Source organism: Danaus plexippus, chromosome 17 (genome assembly GCF_018135715.1).
Source record: "Danaus plexippus chromosome 17, MEX_DaPlex, whole genome shotgun sequence".
Lineage (NCBI taxonomy): Eukaryota > Metazoa > Arthropoda > Insecta > Lepidoptera > Nymphalidae > Danaus > Danaus plexippus.
Window position 1 is genome coordinate 3416046 of NC_083548.1, and position 23372 is coordinate 3439417.

General features: G+C 34.7%; 2 protein-coding genes across 8 annotated transcripts; one reads left to right on the plus strand and one right to left on the minus strand.

Annotated features, from left to right (window-relative positions):
• The first annotated feature begins 1155 nt into the window (after positions 1–1155).
• LOC116771354 (protein quick-to-court) lies at positions 1156–11735 on the plus strand. Of its 3 annotated transcripts, XM_032663193.2 has the most exons (6): positions 1156–1483; positions 7577–7839; positions 8021–9058; positions 9134–9235; positions 9518–9610; positions 10401–11735. In XM_032663193.2, the coding sequence occupies exons 2-6, from the start codon at positions 7609–7611 to the stop codon at positions 10602–10604; spliced, it is 1668 nt and encodes a 555-aa protein (XP_032519084.2). In that variant the 5' UTR covers positions 1156–1483; positions 7577–7608; the 3' UTR covers positions 10605–11735. The 3 variants fall into 3 exon arrangements, with proteins under 3 accessions (XP_032519084.2, XP_032519085.2, XP_061379359.1); XM_032663194.2 differs by lacking the exon at positions 1156–1483 and having other exon boundaries at positions 7511–7839; XM_061523375.1 differs by lacking the exons at positions 1156–1483; positions 9518–9610 and having other exon boundaries at positions 7513–7839.
• A 1340-nt stretch (positions 11736–13075) lies between these two features.
• LOC116771353 (protein smoothened) lies at positions 13076–23235 on the minus strand. 5 transcript variants are annotated; one of them, XM_061523374.1, is made up of 12 exons: positions 20125–20367; positions 19933–20044; positions 18549–19212; positions 18065–18278; positions 17764–17884; positions 17610–17688; positions 16701–16925; positions 15839–16040; positions 15271–15450; positions 14890–15090; positions 14415–14544; positions 13076–14158 (listed from the first exon to the last, which is right to left on the minus strand). In XM_061523374.1, exons 3-12 carry the CDS (start codon positions 19210–19212, stop codon positions 13892–13894), a joined length of 2283 nt encoding a protein of 760 aa, XP_061379358.1. In that variant the 5' UTR covers positions 19933–20044; positions 20125–20367; the 3' UTR covers positions 13076–13891. The 5 variants fall into 5 exon arrangements, with proteins under 5 accessions (XP_061379358.1, XP_061379357.1, XP_032519082.1 ...); XM_061523373.1 differs by lacking the exons at positions 19933–20044; positions 20125–20367 and adding an exon at positions 23037–23235; XM_032663191.2 differs by lacking the exons at positions 19933–20044; positions 20125–20367 and adding an exon at positions 22761–22916.
• Between the last annotated feature and the right edge of the window lie 137 nt (positions 23236–23372).

The following is a 23372-nucleotide window of genomic DNA, read 5'->3' on the forward strand; positions in this document are numbered from 1 at the left end:
TCAATCTGAATAAGTGAACTATGTACATATTCTTCTTCAAGCCATTCCAAGGCCAACAGTGAAACTTTATGTGCTTTGGTTCATCCGCAAGAGTTACATTACTAGACTACATATTTTGTTTGAATCATATAAAAAAGACTAAAAACATTTACTGTAATTGTTTTTTAGTTCATTAACATCATAAGTAAGTGCCCCCGTTGGCTTAACAGCGGACCAAAGCTAACGTTCTATTTATTGGGACATGCAACATGCAACTATTTCTAAATATCATAATTTTTATCAAACTAATATACGTATATATATGTATAATTATTCAAAAATATTCAGTTCTGTATAATATCATTACACAATACTATAAGGTCTCAATTTCATATCAATACCATATTATATTTCGGTTTTGTATTTTCTACGACATTTTGTTTTTGTTTTGGCATTGCTATTACCTAAGCCGGTTGAAAAGAAACAATACGTTACGCAACAGCTTGACCGGTTTCATCTATATCGTATTAAATAGAAACTAATAAAAATATACTAACGTAATAACAAAGGAAGTGTGTTAATTAGTTACTGAAATACGTAACTGTAATTACATGTGATTTATCCACAAAATATTCCGCACGAAATATTTTAATTGCTGGCAATAACAGAAGTTTGATGGCAGTATCGAAAATGAGAGTATAGTATAGTTATAATAAATTAAAGTAACAATTATTACAAACTAATTCATAGGCTGAATTGTGTTGCGGGAAATGTTTTCACCGTTAACAGAGTATGTCGTAATAATTGCAGACGTTGGAAAAACATTGCCGCCATTTTCATCCGCATTGCATTTGACTAGCAAATTTCCATTGGTCTATTGTTACAAAACAAGTTGAGTAAAAAAATGGTAGCTATAGACCTGCTTATATAAATTTTATTATAAAATGATATTAAATTTAAAAAAAATATATAAAAAAAATCAATTTCTAAATAATAAATGATATAACGTATTTTATGTATTTTAAAATGGCTCACGAAATTCGATTATTTCTTTTGATATATACTAGATGGCGATACCAAACTTCACTCAGTCCTCGCCCGCATCAAAACCGCATACAATCATTTTGCACCACGTTACTTTAGACTTAACTTATTACGTTATCGTTATAAAGTGATACTATTTTTAACATTTTCGACGTATGGCAGTGTTTAAATTTTTGGATGTATTCGATTTGACAATTGCGGCGTGTTAAGTCAATAGCATGAACCGACATTGACGAAGTGGCAAGCACGCCGCTACAACAACTTACCGCAACATTCTTAGCGTAAAAGTTACCGTGGATGGTTTACTCTAATGTAATTTGCGATTGAGTTTATATAAGTCGATCGAATAAAGTGAAACGAATTCGAAATATCATTTGACTTTGTGATGTGTGATACTGATGTCCAATATAGTTTTCGTGTATGAATGTTATGTCCGGATTTGCTTTTATTATTAGCACACGTAAGTATTGCAGCCCTTTCTATAACAAAAATAATGTTCTAAAACTTTTAAGCATTTAATTTTAACATAATTTGCTTACTGGTTTTTATAAATAAATGAGAATAATTTAAACATAATTTTTTGAATTAATGTAAAACTACAAAACCTCATTTGAAAGTATGCAATAAGCAGGTAAATAAAATTTGCCCTTGAATTTGATTACTCGGATATTTGGTTCGCATTTGTGTATAGTTTTAATTTAACATTTTATTTTTCTTCAATTCACCGAAGAATCTTTAATATATTCTTGTATCTCATTAAACAACAGATCCTGAAATAATTAGGTAATTATAAAACAACGCCCTTGAGTCCCAATTTACTTGTTTCTTTTTTTCAAATATTTCTATTTTTGAATCAATTTTTTTCTAACATAGTGAAGAGATCAGTAATTTTCCGTATTTCCTGGTACACCTATTGAGCTCGACGTTCATAGTATTTTCTTATATGGCGTGCCATGGAGTTTTCTAAATAATTACGAGCGACTTTCTAATACATGTCTACAAGTATATATTACGATAAAACATCTTATTCCAAAAATAAAAATATTTTTTCTTGTATCCATAGAGTTGTGACGTAACTTAAATTGAAAATCGACTCACCTTTATGTTCGAAAATCAAAGCCGATTGTCGTTCGTTCGAAATGAAATTAACTTTTAATATACAGTTATTGTAAAACTGTTTTTAATTTTTCGTTAAATTACTCCGTGAAATAAGTCGGAATGGAACTCGGCTAACAGTTTTGTTAATGTTTTATAACAATTTATATTTATGCTGTAAATAATAAAACTTCCAGCATAAAAAGTAATAGCTCTGTAAAAAGACTCATGAATATTCTATTTTTTTTTTAACATAACTCCTTGTTATTAAATTAATAGCTTTAACATTATTTAAACATACCTACTTATATAATTATAATATTTTGTTGTAAAAGTGAATGTTAAATAAATTCAACATTTTCTTCATCAGCGGTTCGTGCCTAGAAGTAGGTTCTGGTGTATTGTGTACATAAACTATGATTGCAAGCACAAAATAGTGCTTGTGAAGCGAATTGTGTTCTTGCATTATTTGCTGAGAAACATTTGTTTGCTGGTTTTGTAACTAGTTATGTGTTGTAATACTACGATTTTTGTATTAGTTAACAGAACATAATGTGTTTTATGATTTAATAGTCATTTTTAATTATCAATTGCAATACAGATAATACCGCAAAAGTTAAGTCCAACGTTGGCACCATGGTAAGTGTTCTGACCCCTTAAATACGAAGTACGTACATCCTAACAGTTCAATAGCGCAAACCCTACGTAGCTATTTTCCCTTTCTATTCCCGACTGACAGTAAAGCATGGTTCTCGAAGTGTCTGAATTTAGCTATGGCTATAATTTGGGTTTATGCGTCCTGGCGTGACCGATTGCAAAAAATCCAAGAGGCTCCGCGAAGGAGTAAGCAGATTTTTCCAAGGGTCTCCACTCTCCGAACTATGGTATAAGAAAGACGAATGAATAGATAAAAGGAAGGTAGCATGACAATTCTATAGGATCACAACTGGAAAGAAGTGTACGAACCTAGCTACGTATTAATCGCAAGGAAACCCGAGAACGATTGGTCAAGTTTTAACCTTGACTGATCTGTGGTTTCTGTCTCAGAAGTTTCATTTCAGATTTTATAATGAATTAGGTACATTGCTAAAACACAAATATTTGCCATCACAACAGCTAAGTCTAAGAAAATGTAAGCGTAGGTATTTTTTCTTATAAGTGCAGCAGAAAAACTATACTGTCCCATCTTAATATTTTATCCTGTTTGATTGGGCTTGTTAAAAGCTTGTTATCAGCTAGTTGGTAATAACTATAACAAAAATTAGTAAAACTATTTTTTTATTCGCTAATAATCATAATTATTAAATGTTTGTATAAATTTAGCTATAATTCGCAGCATTTTTGCAGACCTCTATCTGATAACAAAACGAAGGATTTAATTCTTTTGCGTTCATAATTTACTTTATATGTTGTACTGAACGCTGTATTTTTTACAATTTTCGGCATGTTACGATCTTTCATTGCAATTATAACAGCCGTTGTTTCACCTTGAGGCTGTTATTGAATCTATTCTTCTAGAATGTGTAAGTTGATAGTTACTTATACAATTATTTTAATGTATATTTTATTTAAGAGTGTTAATAACGCCCTTCCCTTCAGAAAATATAAATATGAAATGAAAAAAAAAACTTTATTTATAATGAATAAAATTATATAACACAAAGTAGTAAATAAAGAAATAAAGCATTATATATTCTATAGCAATAACTTTACTTAATTGACTTATAAAATCCTCGATTGTAACCACTTCATTGATTTGGAAAATATAAAAAAAAATCATTTTCATATATTTTGCTAGGTATTCTGGAGATTTATGGCGTCGGGACTTGACGACCCCATCGCCCACCGGGTAACCGGTGCAATCAGTCACGGGGGGGAGGCAGGACCTTGACCTCCTTGTGGGGTCTTGGTCCAGGGCTGAGGGTCAGCCCATGGAGGAGGCGGCCGTTCGCGGCTGCCGCGTTTGGCGTCGGGACGTGACGACCCCATCGCCCACCGGGCAACCGGTGCAATCAGTTACGAGGGGGGGTTCGCCGCTGAATGCGGTGAACGGAAACTCAAGCCTCTTCGGAGGTCCGGGTCGCTTGATGGCTGGTCTCCGCTCTGTCTGCCGTTGGACGCTTGCGCTCGGCGGTGGGTGGTTGGAGACTGGCCGCGTGGGCTTGGGTGGGAGGGGTAAGGGGTTAAGCCTCTCGCGATTAAGCAAGCTCGCCAGGCGGACGCTCCTTGTCACGTGGAGTGAGCCCTCGGGGGGAGGTGGCCGTTCGCGGCCTGCCGCCGGATCGTCGCGGATGCATGCCTTGAGCGATTCCCGCGTCGATCCACCAGGCGGTGAGGAGAGTGACCGCTGGTTTTTTAGTGGGTACCATGGGCCCTTCTGGCCCGTGAATCCCACATAAGATCCTCCGTCTCCCCTAGACGGAGGGGTAGGTATAAAAAAAAAAAAGATATTCTGGAGATTTGATATATTTTATTTATAAGATTTTATTAATAAAATTGAACAATCCTTTCTCATGGTCTGTTGGAACTAAGTCTAATTGTAAATTCAAAGGAGAACTATAAAAGTCACGAGCTACTTTGAAAATATCGTTTCATACAAGTAACGCAAGAATGCGAAACGATGCTAACATATACAAGGTTGCTGTCCTTGCATTAAGTTCTAAATAATTTTTCATTAATTCTTACTGTTAAATACACGTATTTATATGTATTTAAATGTCCATAATTTTTTCAGTTTATTTTTTTTTTTTACATTAGGTACAGTACACACTCCGTTCAAGAAACAGTATTTTTATGAAAAAGTTCAAAATATACCTACCACAGATTATAAACGTACGTTATGGAGTACCGTTCTGTTGCAGATATTCATGTCGCGTGAATGCAAATCGCAATTTCCTTTCATTATCAACTTCAATAATCTGAAACACAATATAAAATATCTCTGAACATATTAACATCGTATTAAAAAATGGAAAGCTGTATGGTTTGAGTTTTTGCCGTACGAGTATCTTTACTTGATGTCTCCATGCGTGAAGGTCGTGTATAAATGATTTATGTATAGTGAAAATAAAATACAAGCATCAATATGTAATTAAAATTCCAGATGACAATTTTTTTTAATGTATGTGAATAAAACAATACCATCCATCAATTGCGCGATCCTAACATATTTTTTTATTATGTCATTTTGAGGTAGATATGAGTATATTATGTATTAATGTTAAGACTCTATACATACTTTTAAACCGATAAAGAGGAAGACACTGAAATTTCATCCAGAAAAAGACTGTTATTTCCCGATAATCTCGACTTACAATAAAATCGAAATACGCTGTGAGCACTTCCTTTTACTAAAAATTTAAGATATTGGAGGAGGTTTTGTTTTCATTGAGTTTCGAGAATTAGCCAGTTTATTTTTCCCAAAAATTTAAATTACATTTACCTGACTAGCGTAAAGTCAAATTGTAATAGTGTCGAATGTCATTGCGTCTTTCATTTATAATTTCTGTGTGACCCTTGTCTTCACTCATTGATAATGTAACACGTACATCAAGGGACATATTATTTATAATCATAGGATGTCATAAGTCAGTCAGTTTATAAACAAAATTTACCCCCTTTTTTGGCCTTCAATGTAATATTCAATCAATGAAGTTTGAATCACATTTGGTTGTAAGAGATGTGATTCTGTTTCAACTAACTGTAACCTTGAATAGAAAACGGTAACAATAAACTTAAAACCACAGCATATAAAAAATAACATCGAACAGAAACACGTCACTAAAAATTAAATTGCTACAAAACATTGCTTAAAAAATCTCCTTATAAAACTACAAATGAAGATCATTGAACTATATAAAATAAGATAGAAGTATTTTTTAAGAATTAAACACTAAGTCTCGGTGTCGATAAAACTTAGAAAAAGTTTATATGTTTATAATACGATAATAAAAACGAATAGGTACCTATATATTGTAACTAAAACCGACAGACAATAAACTGTCTGTTTAAGATTCAAATGATTAAAAAAAAGCAGATAAACAGTTTTTGCGACATATTTAAAAAATATAAATTAACCACCAAAGAAAATTAACAGATATAAATAAAAAGACGATAACTGATTTAATTATTCTATAAAATTCTTAATGAAAAAAAATATTAAAGAAAGTATTAGCTTTACCGAACATTTTTCATATTATTTCCTTCCTTTTCATCAGTAGATTAAGTCAAAGTTATTGACAGTCACATGTTCTTTAAGGACCACATTCAAGAACATAGGTATATATATACATAAATATAAATATATAGTAAGTAAAGTAAATATAAGTAAAGAATATTTTTTTAAATCAACCTAATTCGAATATATGATACGAAAATGAGAAAAGATAATTTGGTGAAACAACTTTAAACACTAGACGATTTAAGATAGCCCGTTAGTCAAGTCTTTAACGTGGCGGTCTCTGTTTCGTTACTTACATACGGATACCTACTTTTCTGTCGAGAAGACCGTGAAGTTACATTATGCGTGAGTTTTAAACCGTGAAATATGATAAAAGTGTACACTATGTTGTACTCTATGGTAAAAACAATCTATTAAAAAGCTTTTACAAAGATTAGATGTACGCTACCTACGATGTAATTTATAGTGCATGTCCACTGTGTATAAATGCTTATAATTTTTAATTTTTTGTCAACAGATATTTCAAAATTATGTAGGTATTTTCTCTCTGCAATTCTATGTTAAATTATTGATCTTTTAAATATCACACATCTCTGAAAACCAGACTGAGGTTAGTTTCTAGAAGACTGTGCGTTATACACGTGCGTGCTACAAGTTAAAAAATTATAACATTGCTAGTATAATAAATCTTAAAAAGTAGCTCTTCCTGACATCATTAAATATTATTAATATAATAACTAGTCTAATGTGCACACCGCACACGGGCCTTTGAATAGGTGTCGTAGATTTCCGACAATTTATTTCTTACCGTTCTGAAAAATTCATACATTAATTCAATTAATAAAAAAAATAATAATTTATCGTGTATTGTATTTGATATTATAAATATTTCATGTTTCAAAAAGTTAAGATCGTATGACCCACCACTTTCGTATCAATGTTGGCAACCTGACAAGTTCTTAAAAATAATATATTAAAATCGAGTTTCATTATGCGACAAAATGGATTTATAGTAAAATTGCCGAGCAGATATCTCGATAACGCCGAAATATTAACTCTAAATGTCATGTTATGCGTAAAACATTAAATATATTTAAACTTCGCTGAATACTGTCATTAAAACATTTTAAATTTTATTTAATTACTGCATATTTATTCTGTATATAACATGGATGTACAATGTTTACATTTTTAATTATCTGTATGTCATTGTTTTGATTTTGATGTTTGCTCCCAGTTTTTGCAACTTCACCATCTGTTTTGTATTTTATTTTGTAGAGCACCTGGTCAATGTGAATTAAATAAATAAAATGAATAGAAACTGTGGTAGAAAGACAGAGTTTCAAGACGAGCACTACTGCGCCGGAAATGTCACTGGGAATTTCCGACGCGCTTGTTCACTGCGGCTGCGCGGTGAAAAAATGGTGCAACGATCCCCTTTAACAACTAGAAAATATATTCCAATAATCACGGAAAATACAAACCAGAAACAAAGAAATGGTTCCCGTCTTCCGGAGCCGAGCTACCGCGCAAGGAGTCAAGTATGTTCATAATATATAACCCCTAAATTAACATTCTAATTCGATAATTTTTTCATGGCTACCCTAAACAGGCCGTCGAAAGTTATAAATACATTAACCTTTTCTATTATTCGATACTACGTCACCTTAATCTTTAATTAAAACCACTGCGGAATTGTAACATATGTGTTTTATTTTTTAGTCATTTAACTCCACACAAAAACCGAAAAAATCCTGTTTAAAATTCCAAGAAACCTCCATAGATAGAAACCTCAGTATGACAGACTCGGCCCACACACCACCAGGATCTCCAGAAGATTTACCCGACGATGAATCTTTACATAGTTACGGAAGCGCAGCCACGGCCGCCTCTATTGATGCTGGATATGCACCATTCAATGGCACTACTTTCAGTGGTAGATCGATGCGTTATGTCTTACACTGTTCCTCACATGCCGGCCTAGCTGGAGAAGATTATCTCACACCAACCCAGAGAGCCCAAAAGCAAATACGTCGACTGAAATCTCTGTTAGCTCAGGCCAAGAAGGATTTAGAAGAAAAGGATAGTGAAATTTTTCAACTTACAAAAGAAGTTGTTGAGCTCCGTCTCTACAAAGCTTCAATATTTTCTCCAGATGAAAAGTCAAACTCAAGTGAAATTGTGACCGTCCGAGAAAATAATGATGAAGCTTCCATAGAAGAAGAGAGCATCAAATGTAAAAGTGCCCTTCGGTCATTTGACATCACTGATAGTCCTTTGTACAAAGATCAAACACCAACAAGATGCCGCAATGAGATGCAGGGCTCGTTTACTGATTCCGGTCACTTTGAGGACCTAACCAATTCTTCTTTACATTCAAAAGAATCTGTGCACATGTTGACCCATGATGCTGCATGCATGACAGAGACAGTTGACAGTGATGAAGAGCGCCGGAATTTAATAGCTTTCTATGAAAAGAAAGTAGAAGACATAATGAGAGCTCATGTTGGTGAGACGCAAGAAATTAAAAAATCACACAATGACAAAGTGGAGGCGTTATTACAAAAGTTATCAGATGTCAACACCAGGTATTGTGAACTTCTACCAAACTATGAGCAGGCTAAAGAGAGGATACATATACTGGAAAAACAGTTAGAGAATGCCAGCAAGCAGTTACAAGACGAAGAGAGCAGACACCGTACAGTATACTTACAAATGTACAACAAGGGAAAGGAAGCTGCAAAGTTTGAACTAGATAAAGTATGTTATATATAAAAACACTTTATTATAATAAGTTTATGTCATATGTATATACTATGTTTCATGATGTTGTAGGAAATAGATCCCGAACCTAGTACAAGCCAGCTCAGTAGAGTCTCCGTCGAGGAACTGTTGGAACAATTGCAGATAACGCAGACCGAGCTCGAAAATGTCAGAGTAAGTAATTTTATTAGACAACTAAAAATAGCCAATGACATTAAACAGATGCTAATATGTCATTCGAACCAGACATTTAACTTATATGTATGCTATGATTCTCAACTAGTAATTAAATAATTTTCCAAATTCTAAAACATGCTAACATTTCCTGTGTATAGTCAATAAAGAATTTAATCGGCGCCGTTAATATCCGTGGGTAAGAACTACCCACATTGGAATCACAGCAATATGCATGTAGTGGCTATTAACAAACCTGCTTTAACATGTAGTGAATTACAGGATTCGGCATTCACAGCGGACAGAACGGCAAAGTCACAAGTACTTCTTAGTGCAAAGGAGGCTGTTTCTTTATGGGTCCTAGGAGCTCGAAAGGTTGGACTACACTACTCAGAGAGTTCAATAAACATGTATCTTTTTAATGTACACCTCGCTTTAGTGCACAGGTCTTAGTCATACTGTTTGTATGAAATTAAAATTTTCTTAAATATAAGTATGTTATATATATGACTTTTCATGGAACTTATTGCATGTTAGAATCTTTTTTTTTTTTTTGTAATTCCTGTGCTATATTTAAAGTTTTGTACATATTATTTGTATTGATGCAGTAGGTCCCATTATAGTGGTTATGGTTTTAACATTGATAATCCTAGGAAATCTATTCTATCTCAAGGAGATCCTGTACTTATTCAATATGTCATTGATATGATAAGTACAGATCCTAAATCCCCTGTTGGTGTACCCTCATGCTAGTTTATTATTTTTATATGAATTAATCCAACCTGTGCTTTAAGTTTAAGCTTTGCATGCTAAGTTGAAACAGCCTCTTTTGGTTTTGGGGGAAGTACTTGGAATACTATGGAAGGTATAAATTTAAGTTTTTAGAATAATGACGTAGATAAAGCCAATAACAACGTTATTAGGTTACTTGCGTTTTATTATCATGTATTATTTTTATGTGCACATTTCAAATTCTACTGTAATTTTTTCAGTTACTTTTAATATCTTATTTTTATTTTTGCTGTTCATATCGTATGTTAGTTACGCGAGTAGACATTTGAAGTGTATGTTATTTTTATTTGCAGTATGTAGATATTAGTATAACTACATAGTTCAGCTTAGTCGATATATCCTTATGAATTCTAACTCTATATATTACTTGCAGGCAATGTATCGACGTATTGTGGAATCCCAGAAAGGTAACAAGACCATCATTGATCCGGAAGTGACCTTGCAGTTCCTGAAATCGGCGATCTACTACTTCCTGACGGATCCCGAAAACCATCAAGGTCACCTGAATGCCATCGAAAACATCCTAGGCTTCACCGAAGCTGAAAAGAAAAATATACGCAAAGCGAGAACGACGTAGGCTGCTACAAATATGTGATAGTAATAGTTACATGCCACTTAGATATAAATACTTGTTGCATGTCCACAAAGACTAGTTGTTTAAAACAAAACAGATGCACATCGTTTTAAGTTGTTCATAATACTTTTACCATAATAATTATTATTATCTTGCACTTCCGAACTGTTTATCAGTTTGTTTATGTCTTATTTCTGCAAGTTATCTATCGAATTTTTTTAGACATTAAATTTGTGATTATTTTTTTTACTAGTTTTTAAGCGCCAAAGAAAAGCATTCCTTGTCTTGTTTGTGCAATTTTAACTTATCTTTATAAGTGTACAATGAGGGTTCATTTTTGATGACAACTATTTTAAGCGTTACATATTATGTTTCTATATACTTTGTTCCTTTTTTTTATTAATTTATTTTCTGTTATGTTATTTCGCATGTGATAAGTTTTACTTATTTTATTTCAACATCCGTAACGAGTACTTAAAATCTGTATAACATTGGAGATAAATTTTATATTAACTGCCAACACGACAGCAAATCTTATGCCATGTACTAAACAACCAGCCGTCCCCGAGTTACAATAAAATTAATCTTCTTTAGTTATTACGTTCTAGACTATACATAAATCGTATTCTTGCCTTTTAAAAGCTGCATCTGTGATTAGACTATTTATTAATTAAATATAATATCATAATAAAATCATGCTTTGATCGCTGTTCCATCCTTGTTTGAAATACTATAATTTATTTATAATATACTCTTTTCAATTTGAAATTCACAGAAATTTATTTTCATAATAATGGATTAGTGAAGGCATGATTGTATTTTTAAATGCTATATTGTAGGTAATTTTTAATCAACATCACATATTATTTAAGTGATGCAAATGTAAGTGTAATTGAGATCAGGATATTATAATAACTTTTCTGGGTTTGTCAAATTGATGAGATTAAAGTGAAGGTATAATTTGAGGCTATCGGGTGGATATTTGTGATTTTGCAAGAAATTAATGTGTGGAAATGTCTTATTACCTGAAACACGGTATATACCTATTCAGTATACTTATTTACATAAGTAACTATAAGTTATGACATTTTCATTGACAGCAATCTTTGTGTTTTCAATAAAAAGTGAATTAAATTTGTTATTTATTTACCGAAGTCCTTGATACAACAAAAAAATATATACGATCAAAATATGTACTAATAAATAAATCACTGATCGTATTTCAATTTACATAGAATGTTAATAGTTGTATTAACTTTAGTTCATATTTAAACTAATGGAAAAAAACGTATTTAAAAAATACTGCTTTGAATCGATAAGAGATTCACGTGAGAGAGAAAAATTGTATTTATACAAAAATGACCTGTTGATGTTTATGCATAGATAAATAAAAAATAATGAAATAATGTAAGCATAAGTTAATTCAATAAATCTTAATTTCTTTAAAGGCCTAAAAGTGCAAAATATTCTTCCTTTTCTATATATATTATTTATAAAACCTGAAAAATATATTTTAAACCTTAGTCCCCATGTGCACTAGGATTAAGACATTTTTGAATATGGTGTGTTCTTAATTTTTACTTGTACAATGTATTAAGATACTTTTCAAAATAGAAACAAAAAAATTAGTCGTATTATGCACTGTCTGTTAAGGAGCTCTCTGTCGTTTTATAATTTGTTTTCATTAAACCTATTTTTAATTAGGAACTGCAGTTTGAACTTTGATCTCTTTACTGATAACTGGCAACAAATATTGTTTATTACAATGATTGGTAATGTCACAGTCAATCTGTCATTGTATATGTAAAAAAAACGTAGAATGGTATTTTTTTTTTGTTATAAAAAACCTAATAATTTATAATTAAATTTTTATTTGAAAATAATCTCTTGTATAATGGAATCATACTACCGCCTGACGGGTATAGGGAATATAATGACAGCTTTTTTCTGAATAACGATTAATCCCAAAATGAGTTGTTTAGTAAAAAAATATTTTACTTCATATAAAAGATACAAATATTGATAATCAATTAAAGGTTTTATGAATCAATAAAGACGGATCAATAAAAAACTAATGAGATCTAAGACTTTCGCGAGTATTCATTTAGATGAAACTAATACTTTCGTATTACTACGCGTATTTTATTATTTTTAAAAACTAAATCCTCCCTGACTTTTCGGTTACTTTGCAGCAAACGTGATCACGGAAAGACAAGATGTGAAACATGTCAGTAAGTAATTAAAAAAAAAAATACGCGTAGTAATCCGAAAATATTAGCTTCATTTAAATGAATATAAAACTCCAATAACCGGTGGTCGATAAACCGTACTATGCCTGCCTGATGAAGGACTAATAGATATTGAAGGCATTTAATATTCCACTTCCGATTTTGATAGCTTTAGAATTTTCATACTTGATAAACTTGAGCAGAGCTGTAGACTGTTTTTGTGTTTGGAAATAAAAGAAAAATAAGTAAATTTTCATTTATAAATATTTATTTCGGAGAGCATGTAAAGACGTCACAAGTAAAAATATTAGCATACAATTTTAAAGCTAGCACAGACTTAATTGTATTGAATAATCAATCTTAAATGTAGACATTAGTTATAATTGTACTTATTTCATAGTAACTTCTATTGGAAGACTGCAACACAAACAACGTTAGAAGTCACAACCCTTGTACAATCGCAAAAAACGGATACCTCGTTTTAACTTTGATGTTCTCATCAGGAAAATATTAAAACTACTTTATTAAGTAATTAATAGATTTGATTTCAGTAAAATTTTTCACAACACATCATGTGATTCCTCAGGTGTACAAAAAGACCTCGTGTCTATACTTTTTATGGCACACAATAAGCATTGGATTTATTTGTTAAAACAAAAATAGAGATTCAAATCAGTCTTGTTGTAGATTTGTGTATAAAACGTCACAGGCGATCTTTATATAATGTAAAAATTCCTATCATTTAATTATTATTAATAACTAATTACAATATTAATTAATCACTGTTACCTTTGGGCTGGATGAAAATAGCATTTGAACTTTTGCTTCTTACAAACTAAGGGTTTATCAAAACTGTACTGTATATTTATTAGCATAAATGTATAAAAATACAAAAATCAAACACAACGCGTCCGCCATACTAATAGTATGTTCCGTTCCGGACGGTAAATGCATATTCAAAATAAATTTAAATAGTCGAGATCAAAGCTCCGATCGATATGTATGTCGACGTTTCATTATTCACTCAGCCGCTGAGACAATAACGAACGAGGGTCACGTTTTTCAGTCGAAACTAAATTTGACCTCCTCGCGCGAGGGGTCCGCGTTGGCTGCGACCGCTTGTAACCAGTACCGACTTATCTGGCTTTCAATCGAGGGAGTACTTTCTTTACGCACTGAAGCTCGTTTACGTTTGGCTTTACTGTGTTTTGTCCGCCGCCGTCCGACCTTAGTCTTCATTTCAGCTATTTTCACCGAAAGTTGACTGTCGAGCGAGTTACGGCGCGATTCCACGGACACGTGGCGGAGGCTGATGCTTATTTGTGAGTCCTAGAAACAAATAAATATTAAACACATATTAAATTTAAATATGCTGAATGTACAAGCTTTGCATACATTAACCGATATAAAGCCAACTCAATTCACTCTTATCACACGGATCTTCGAAACGATTTACGGCTATTAAGTGCTTGTGACAGAATAGAACTGAATAAACACTAAATAATATATTTTAAATCTTGTGAAAAAATATAATGTTTTATTATGTAGCTTATTGTTTGAATAAAAAGTAGAATGTGATTATTACTTGTGAGTTCCTGCGGTCCGGAGTGGAGGACATGTCGTGCGAGTGGTGCGCGTGTTGAGGCAGCACTAGGGCGTCGCGACGTCGGACGAAACGCGGCAAGTTCGCTGCCCACGACGACGACAACTCGCCGCTGAAAACAATACCGCTGAATCAATTTGAAATTACTATAAAAATAATATACGTTTATAAGAGAAATCATAATGAAATTGAACATAGTATAGTGAATGGCAGTTTTGTTCGAATTTAATATTTAATGTGACCGATATCAATATGGAACATGACTTAGTAAAAGACTTTTTGTGTTTTAGGAATATTGTGTTAATTTCATCAAACAATAGTAACCACAGACACAGTTATTGTAAGTAAAAAATATAGTGATTCTTAAACACTTGACATATGATTTGGGTAAATTGTAGTTATTGCAAATTTATTACGTAAATTATATACAATTGTAACTGTTCCTATATTTCTTTACCTCTCATGTTTGGCGTCTTCCGGGTAATCAGCGGGCGAGTTGTCCAAACAGAAGCCCACGGGATCTTGCCTGGAACCTCCGAGCGATATGGAAAGTCTACCTCTAGTAATGAACTCGTTGCGCCGCCTGTACGCGCGCGCTATCAGCTCGTGTTTATGAGCACGCCGCGTCATATCGGCTTCTACAGAGCAACCACATTTCCTACAAAAATAATTTTATTATTATGATTCAAAGGAAATAAAAACACAATAAATTCTGTACATGTCAGAATTTTTTAATATCTATGTCATCTCAATGTTTAAAACACAATACGACGATTAGACTCATCGCAATGTTGTTATAATACTTTTAAACTTTAAGTTTGATAGTAAAATGTAATACTTGGCCATATATCGTCTCCAGGCGGCTGCGGCTACGGGCGTCCAAGTCCACGAGGCCATTAGCGCTCCCGACGCGAAGCAACACAGTAGGCGTAGTTGTAACACCGACACAGACGGACGAGCGCCTTGCGAACACTCGCGGCCAGCCAGTGACGGATCACGCCACGACTCTAGGCGACAGCTGGAAAAATATAATCACAGTTTTATAACTGGAATTTAGATACTATGAGAGTGATGGTTAACTATAACTTAGATTTAAATTAATAGTTACTTGTCGAATGTAGTTCAAGTATTTTTTTTTCATTTGATCAGTCGTTTCGATTACTTTTTCAACCAAATTAATTGGGGAAGACGAGACGAACGAGACATTTTTATCAATGAGTGATCACTAACAATGTAGACGAACGAGTCTAAAGTATTAGTTCTCAATTGAAAAGATTGATGAAAGTTACACATAAGTATCTAAAGGGATAATAATCTTTAGCACCTCTTTTGAGGTGCCATCGCTTATGCAGAAACAAATTTATTTTTAACAACATTGCAATAGAATAATAAAAAATGGAACCAACATGATGTTATTCTTGAACGCTTCCTTCCAAGCCTCGGCGTTTCTGAACTCGTACACGTGACACGCGAACGTGACGCAGATGAACACGGCCACCAGGGCAGCGGTCAACGAACACCGGGTGATAGTCTGACGGATCTTGTTGGAGGCACGCGGAGAGATCACGTCCTTACTGGACACGCGGACCGCTATCAAGGAGAACACACCTGAAAAGTTTCAAACATAATATATATGTAGTGTCAAACGGCTTAACGATCGAATATTGTAGAATGTTCTCGATATTTAGCGACAGCGCCATCTCGTGACGAGTGGGCGGACTATTAACTAATCAGACTAGTACCCTGATTATATTACATATCCTGTATAAAACGATACCAATGTCATCACTGGTAAAGTCATTCAGAAGATATTCTAATATTGATTATATGTGGAAACCTTTTATGGAGAACAAACCTATATAAATACTCTATTTCTTTTATAAAAATAAGTAGACGAATGTGCATATGTCTTATGCTAGTGCCATAATTTATAACGCATCTGGGTTGAATACTATTTTTATATAATTTACATAAATAAAAATTAATGAAATGTTAAAAATGTATGTAGTCTTAGTCACTCTTTACTACATTAGCTATATGCCATTTGAATGACCCTTCAAAATCGTTCTAGAATTTTCAGAGTTTAGGCCCAACAAAATGAAGACAGTTGCAAAAAAAAAGGCATTTTGGTATATGCACAGTACATACATCCATATGCACGTAACTTAAACATAGCCAGTTATATCTTACAAACAGACTCCTCGTTTTATTAATTTAGATTTTATATTGTTTTTTAACACTCAGTAGTCAGTAGGCCACTATACAAACCTCTCAGTAGGAAATAACCGCCGAGTAACAATACTACTGACAGTGGTGCCAACAACCAGGCCGCTCTCATCGGATGGTTGACGTAACCCACGAAGCAGATGCCGGTTACGCTGTTACCGTCGATCTCACCGAACGCCATGGTCGTGATAGTGAGTATCAGTGGTAGGGACCACGCCACCAGGTGAAAATATGCCGCCTTCTTGTCTATACGATCTTGAATTTTACCTGGAAATAATGGCAAATAGTAAATGAAACCAATTTTCTGTCTGTTCGTGATCAAGGTTCAGCAAAGTAACCGAGATGTGGGGAGTATGTATTATTTAAAATAATAAAATACGCGTAGTAATCCGAAAAATAATACTTTAATTTAAATGAATACTCGCGTACGTCTTATATGCTTTAAGACAGGTTCTAGATTTCATTATCGTGTCTTGAATTTACTTATATTCAATAAATATTTGAATAGATATTTATGTATTCTGCTTTTTTTCTATTTTCTTGGTAATCACTTAATCACAAATCCCGCACAGACTTTCGTCTTTTTTTTTTATAATAAAATATATAATATTATATACTCGTGGTGGCCTGGAGGTTAAAAGGCCCGCCTCTCATACGTGAGGGCGCGGGTTCGAAACCTGGCAAGTACCAATGTGATCTTTTCCGAATCAAATGTATTTTCTAAGAGTATTTAGACACCACTGACGGACGGTGAAGGAAAACGTCGTGAGGAAACCTGGTCTTATAATTTCGAATTATAAGACTGAAATCGCCAACCCGTCTTGACAAGCGTGGTGGTAATGCTCTAACCTTCTCCATGTGAGAAGACGCCTTTGCTCAGCAGTGGGCTCGGATAGGCTGATGATGATGATGATATAATATTAGTAGGAGAATAATCATACCAACACTCACCCAACGCTTTGAAGCTCATGTGCCACGCGTACGTGAATATCACGAACCAAACGCATGCCGCCATCATGAAATAATAAACCTGTTGAACAATTTTTTTCTTATATAAAACAATGTAAATTAAAATACAAGTAATTATTTTTAAAAAAATTTTTACCAATACAAAGACAACAACACAAGACAGATTCTCTTCAGCTGAAGGCTCTCCTTGGCGTCTAGTGCCATCTTTCGAGCAAACTATATCATCCCTCGAACCCACTCCGAATTGTACCAGCCAACTGAAATATAATGTCTTTATGAGCATTTTATATATTACAATAAAATATGCTTCATGTGATGTTAGCCACGAGGCGTCGTTTTATTTTCTTTAAGCAAAACAGCTGTCTTGTCATATTTTGTAGATACAAACAGTAGGTATTAGAAATATCAAAATTGTGCTAAATATCATCAATTAATACCCCATGGACGCTACCGCGAAGCACACGTTGATGTAGAATATGACGAGCGCGGGGTACTTATTAGCGCTGCGCCAGTCTATAAGGAAGGTGGCCACGGTGAGCAGGTTGAGCGCTAGACATGAACCCGCGCCCCATGCGATCAGACGGTGGATCTGCGCGTGCTCGTCCTCCGTGTACAGGGGATCGCGGCAAGGTACGCCACAGCCCGATATACCTGAACAAATTCATTACATATATATAGAGGTTTCGTTTGTCTATACACACAGATATATATTCATGTGGTACAACTAGTGTATGCCCGCGACTTCGACTTCGTTCATAGAGGAAATATTAATTAATAATGTATACTGAAATAGAATTATCAGTAAACAACTGTCTGTGACGTGACAAAGGTCTTGACAAAATATAGCTAACGATGTGTTCCTTGGTGAAATATATCAAGATTTTTCATAATACAAGCAGGATAAACATTAAACATATGTACCTTCGTAAAAGTGATGTCGTTTGTCCGTGTGTATAAGCGGCGGTAGACATTTACCGGTCGTGTTGAATTTCATCTCCCTGGCAGCGTTCTCGCATTTCGGCGGGAACAATGTGGCGTTGCATTTCAGAAAGGACGGAAAGTATGAGGTGTTATACAGGATCGCACACGGCTCCATAGTTATTTTGCACATCTCGTACGATGGCAGGTGCACCATGTCCTGCCCGTTAATACTCTCGCAATTGGGCATGAACGTAGCACAGAGCAGTGGCTGTATAACCGCCCAGCATTTAGGAACGTTTATCAACTCCCTGTACAGCTCCAGTTGGTTTTGTATTTTGTACTGACTGTCGTAGAAGGTCAGGCGGACGCTTGTCCTATTGTATGGTAACCTAACTCCCAAGCACGTGGTTTTGGTCAAAGGTTCGCACTGGGCTCTCCTGACGCAGCTGTCTAGCTTCAACTCCCGTTCTGGGAACCATTGAGGACTTTTTTCTGCCTTAATCACTCTGTAATACAGAGTTCCCTCTATGGCTTCGAGTCTGACGGTCGTGTTTTCGCTGGTTCCAGTCGCGCCTAGCGAGTTCTTCTCGCCGCCGTTATCGTACTGGCTCGCCCAACAGCTCGATACAACCAGCATACCCCACAACCACCCCGAGCGGAACATCTGTAACAATAAACAACAAAAATGACGAACACCTCCAACAACATCAACAGGGTATTCATTGTATGTGATAAATTAAAACTACTTCATTGTTTTTTTAACGATCTCTTTATTTATGTAGGCAGAGGGCGATATCAAATGAAACCCTTTTTATTTCAATAAATTTATTCTTTAACAATTTTCAAAGGCTTAATTTTAATAATTTCAATGTGCATGCGTGACAAGAACAGTTCGTGTTTTAATCCAAGAGGAAAGGGGTGGGTGTGAGGAAGTCAGTACAGAAAGGCTTTAAAAAAAATGTTAGCAAATTAGTTTGAATACATTAATAGAATATCATTATATTGTCATGTACGGAGATATTTTTATAAAATACACTGTACTTGCTATTATTTCACCATTTTAATATGTTATATTTTATGACCAAAAATGTCATTGTGAAAATCATTTTTTTTTTTCATGTATGCGGAGTTAATAATTATATTATAATTTCAAAACATTTTTACAAGAAGATACAAACAAGACTTGTACTGACTATTTCCAGGTACACAGGAAGGATGTCTTTGGATTTTAATTGACTATTTTTTTTCTCTCTTTATTGCAATTAATCCCAGATAAACAAAATTATGTATAACAGAATATAAAGGAATGGGTTTAATTTTATTTGTTTCAAAAAATAAAAACAAATTTATTTATTGACAAAATCAAATAATACCAGGCTCTTACTATAATTATGATGTGTATCGCTGTGGTGGATCCGAGCAATTTTCTTCACAATTGGATCTCCATACTGCTTCTAGCCATCGGTGTCTTGATTTCTTCCTCAAGGAAGTATTACCTGGTATTTTAGAGAAAAAAAAACAATGAAAAATTGTACGAATAACAAATTAATTTTAAAAATAGAACTGATAAACTCACCGTCATATCCGCCGAAAGGAATTTCACAGGTGGAATGGAAATCATCAAATATATTTTTTAACTTAATATAAATTTATTAATTTTTCAACTTACGGAAATGAAATACAAGCTGTAAATAAAATTATGTACAACCTTTTTATTCACCAACACTCTTACACTTAGCACTTGCAACTTATAGTTCAAATCAGTGTATGAATTATTGTCTATGAAACATGCAGTTATGTGACAAAAATCTATCCTACGCTAGTTAGTTTGTTTGCTACCTCTTCTAAAAACCCTATTAGCTCCTGTACCGCGACGCGTCCACGTAACGCCTCGAGGCGGACCTCCCCTGCGCATATTCCTACCGAAACCATTCATACCTCTACCGCGACCTCGATCCTGACCTCTCCCACGGTCGTGACCTCGACCTCTATTGTTTCTCTCTTGACCCCTGCCTCTAAAACCACCAATCCACCTCTGATTTCTTCCATAGCTATCATCACCGTCCTCTTCCTCATTATAATTCTCCTCCTCATAATTTTGGTCGAATGATTCTTCTTCATTATATTCACTATTCTCTTGTGAAAACGACTGGTTACTTTCATAACCACCCTCAAAGTGTCCTTTATTGTAGCCGTTGTCTGAGAAAGGCGGTAATTGGTTCATATTGCCCATCGGAGGCATATTTCCCATGGGGCCCATAGGAGGCATTCCACCCATAGGTGGCATGCCTCCCATGTGTGGTGGTGGCATGTGCATGGCATGAAGTGGTGGCGGCCCTAAAGGCGGTCTCATAGGTCCCATATTCATTGGAGGTCTTAACAAACCCATCGGTGGCATATTACCCATAGGAACCATGGGAGGCATCATTGACATATCGGGTCCATTATCATAATTATTATAATCTTCTGGATTCTGTTCACTAGTTTCCATCTCATTGTTAAAATATTCTTCTTGTTCATAGCTTTCTTTTTCCGCATTTTCATTTTCGCTTTTCTCACCTTCATTTTCATTATTCTCTTGAGTTGGATATTCAAATGGAGGGAAGTTGTCGTCGTCTGCGTCCTCCTCCAGATGGGCCATCATTTCATCCAATTCTTCAATTTCGCCAGTAGCTATGTATCTCTTTAGTGCAACATGACCTTCTGTTATAGCTTTTTCTAATTTTGAGCCAGGTTCTACTGGTATTAGTTTACCATAAATAAAGATGGCAGAAGGATTGATCTGCTGCAGTGGAACAGCTCCTGGAACAGATTCAACTAAGGCCTGTGTAAATGCCTCGGCAGCTGCATCGTCTACAGCTGGGCCATGATTCCACTGGGCTTGGAAATTCCTTGGAATAGGTTTGCTATAAGGCACCTTCTTAACTTTCTTCTCAAACTCCATTGGAATTAATGTAGTATCTAAATCTAATCCAGGAATCACCTTATCGGTGTCAGATGAGAATATATCAACCTTATCTTCAGGACCCATTCCAGGGATTGCTGCTGGTTCTTCAAGGTCATTATCATCTTGTACACCTGGTGGTAGGGTATTGAGATTATACTTGTCTCTCATTTGATCTCCAGGTCGATTGCGCGTCCAAAATTTCGAGGTGTGGTCATTTGATCCTGAACACAATATATGACCGAGTGGATGCCAAGCCATAGTCCAAACAATTGATTCATGGGCTCCTTCTATACACCCTACTTCTTTATCTGTACCTACATTCCAGAATAAAATAGATCCATCAGAGCCACCAGAACAAAACAGTCCTTCGTGTGTTGGGTGCCATACAACACTTGATGCTTCTTTCTTATGACCTCTAAACACTTGTACTTCCGTGCCTAACTTGCGAATATCAAAGAGCTTTAACAAATGATCACGAGATGCAGTTATTAACCAGTTTCCATTATCATTCCATTTCAAATCCATAACTGTTGATTTATGTGCATGAAGAGTACACAATGCCGTACCAGATTTGGGATCCCACAATTTTATTGGTTGTTGATTATCTTTACTTCCTGACACAATAAGTGCTTTTGTAGGATGCCACTGTACACATTTTACGTCAGCTCCGTGGCCTCTTAATATTCTCTCTTCTTGACATCTATAGAAATCAAATATGCGCAATGTACCATCATCAGAACAAGTTACCAACTTAGCATCACTGGGGCTAAAACTTATACCTCTAACAGCTTCTTTATGGGCTTGGTACATTTTAACATTGTTCATGTTGCTTTGCCAATATTTTATGAAGCCGGAGTGGTCTCCTGTTACCATCCAGCCCTCTCCATGAGACCAAACCATAGATCTGACTGGAGAGTCATGTGCTTGCAAAATTGTTTCAAAATTAAATGTAAGACCATTCCATAAAGTAAATTCACCAGATGAAGCTCCAGTTATTAATCTCCGACCTTCAGGTGTCCAGGCAACAGCGAAAATTGGACATCTCATTTTATTTGTTGCAGTCTTAACAAATCGTGTGGTTACAGCATTTATTGGATTGTCTGGGTATGAAGGTGGTGGTAATAGATCAGGTGTGTACATAGCATCCGGTTGTAACGCATGCCTATCCCGCCAATCCCTCTGCCAAACGCGACATTCTAAAGCTTTTATAATAGCTGAATTATAGTCTACAGTCTTACGCATAACTGATTTACGTAAACGTTTACCATCAAAATCATCTTGAGTCATGTTCAAAGGACCCTGTGGTGGAAATCGCATTTGATAATTGAAAGGCCTAAAATTATGGCGAATATTGTTTCGACCTGGTGGACCCATAGGTCCTCCCATGCCGGGTGGAGGCATTCCCATGTTTGGAGGAGGGGTCCCAAAATCCATGATTAAGACTTCGACACCTAATCGGACAAACATGAGGATTACAGCTTTATCTAGTGTAGAGTCTTGTGTTTTTTCGATATTTTATAAAGCTTTCAAAGCGGTCTTACCTTGTTTTTAATGTAGACGATATGACATTATACACGCTTGGTCCACATTCGCACACACAGCTTCGAAATACAAGTTTGTATACTATTAAAAAAACATTTATTACTAACAATCACAACTGAATAACCTATATATAACTGAAAATTAATTTAGCGGAATGCTACCGAAAAATAGACAGCCAACTAACCAAGCCAGCCATGTTTATTTCTGTAGATTATAAAGGAATAAACAATGCATAAACTGTTAGCGAAACAGATAAAACAAAAGATTTTTATAGAAAAATCTTTAACTGAATTATTTTTATAAAATATTCATGTATGTAAATTATAAATATATAT

Excerpts from the sequence above, each read along its gene's own strand:
- LOC116771354 (XM_032663193.2), top strand. The coding sequence starts at position 7,609 with ATGAATAGAAACTGTGGTAGAAAGACAGAGTTTCAAGACGAGCACTAC. Across the intron at positions 9,059-9,133 it reads CAAAGTTTGAACTAGATAAA|GAAATAGATCCCGAACCTAG; the intron begins GTATGTTATATA and ends ATGATGTTGTAG. Across the intron at positions 9,236-9,517 it reads CCGAGCTCGAAAATGTCAGA|GATTCGGCATTCACAGCGGA; the intron begins GTAAGTAATTTT and ends AGTGAATTACAG.
- LOC116771353 (XM_032663188.2), bottom strand. The coding sequence starts at position 22,929 with ATGGATTTTGGGACCCCTCCTCCAAACATGGGAATGCCTCCACCCGGC.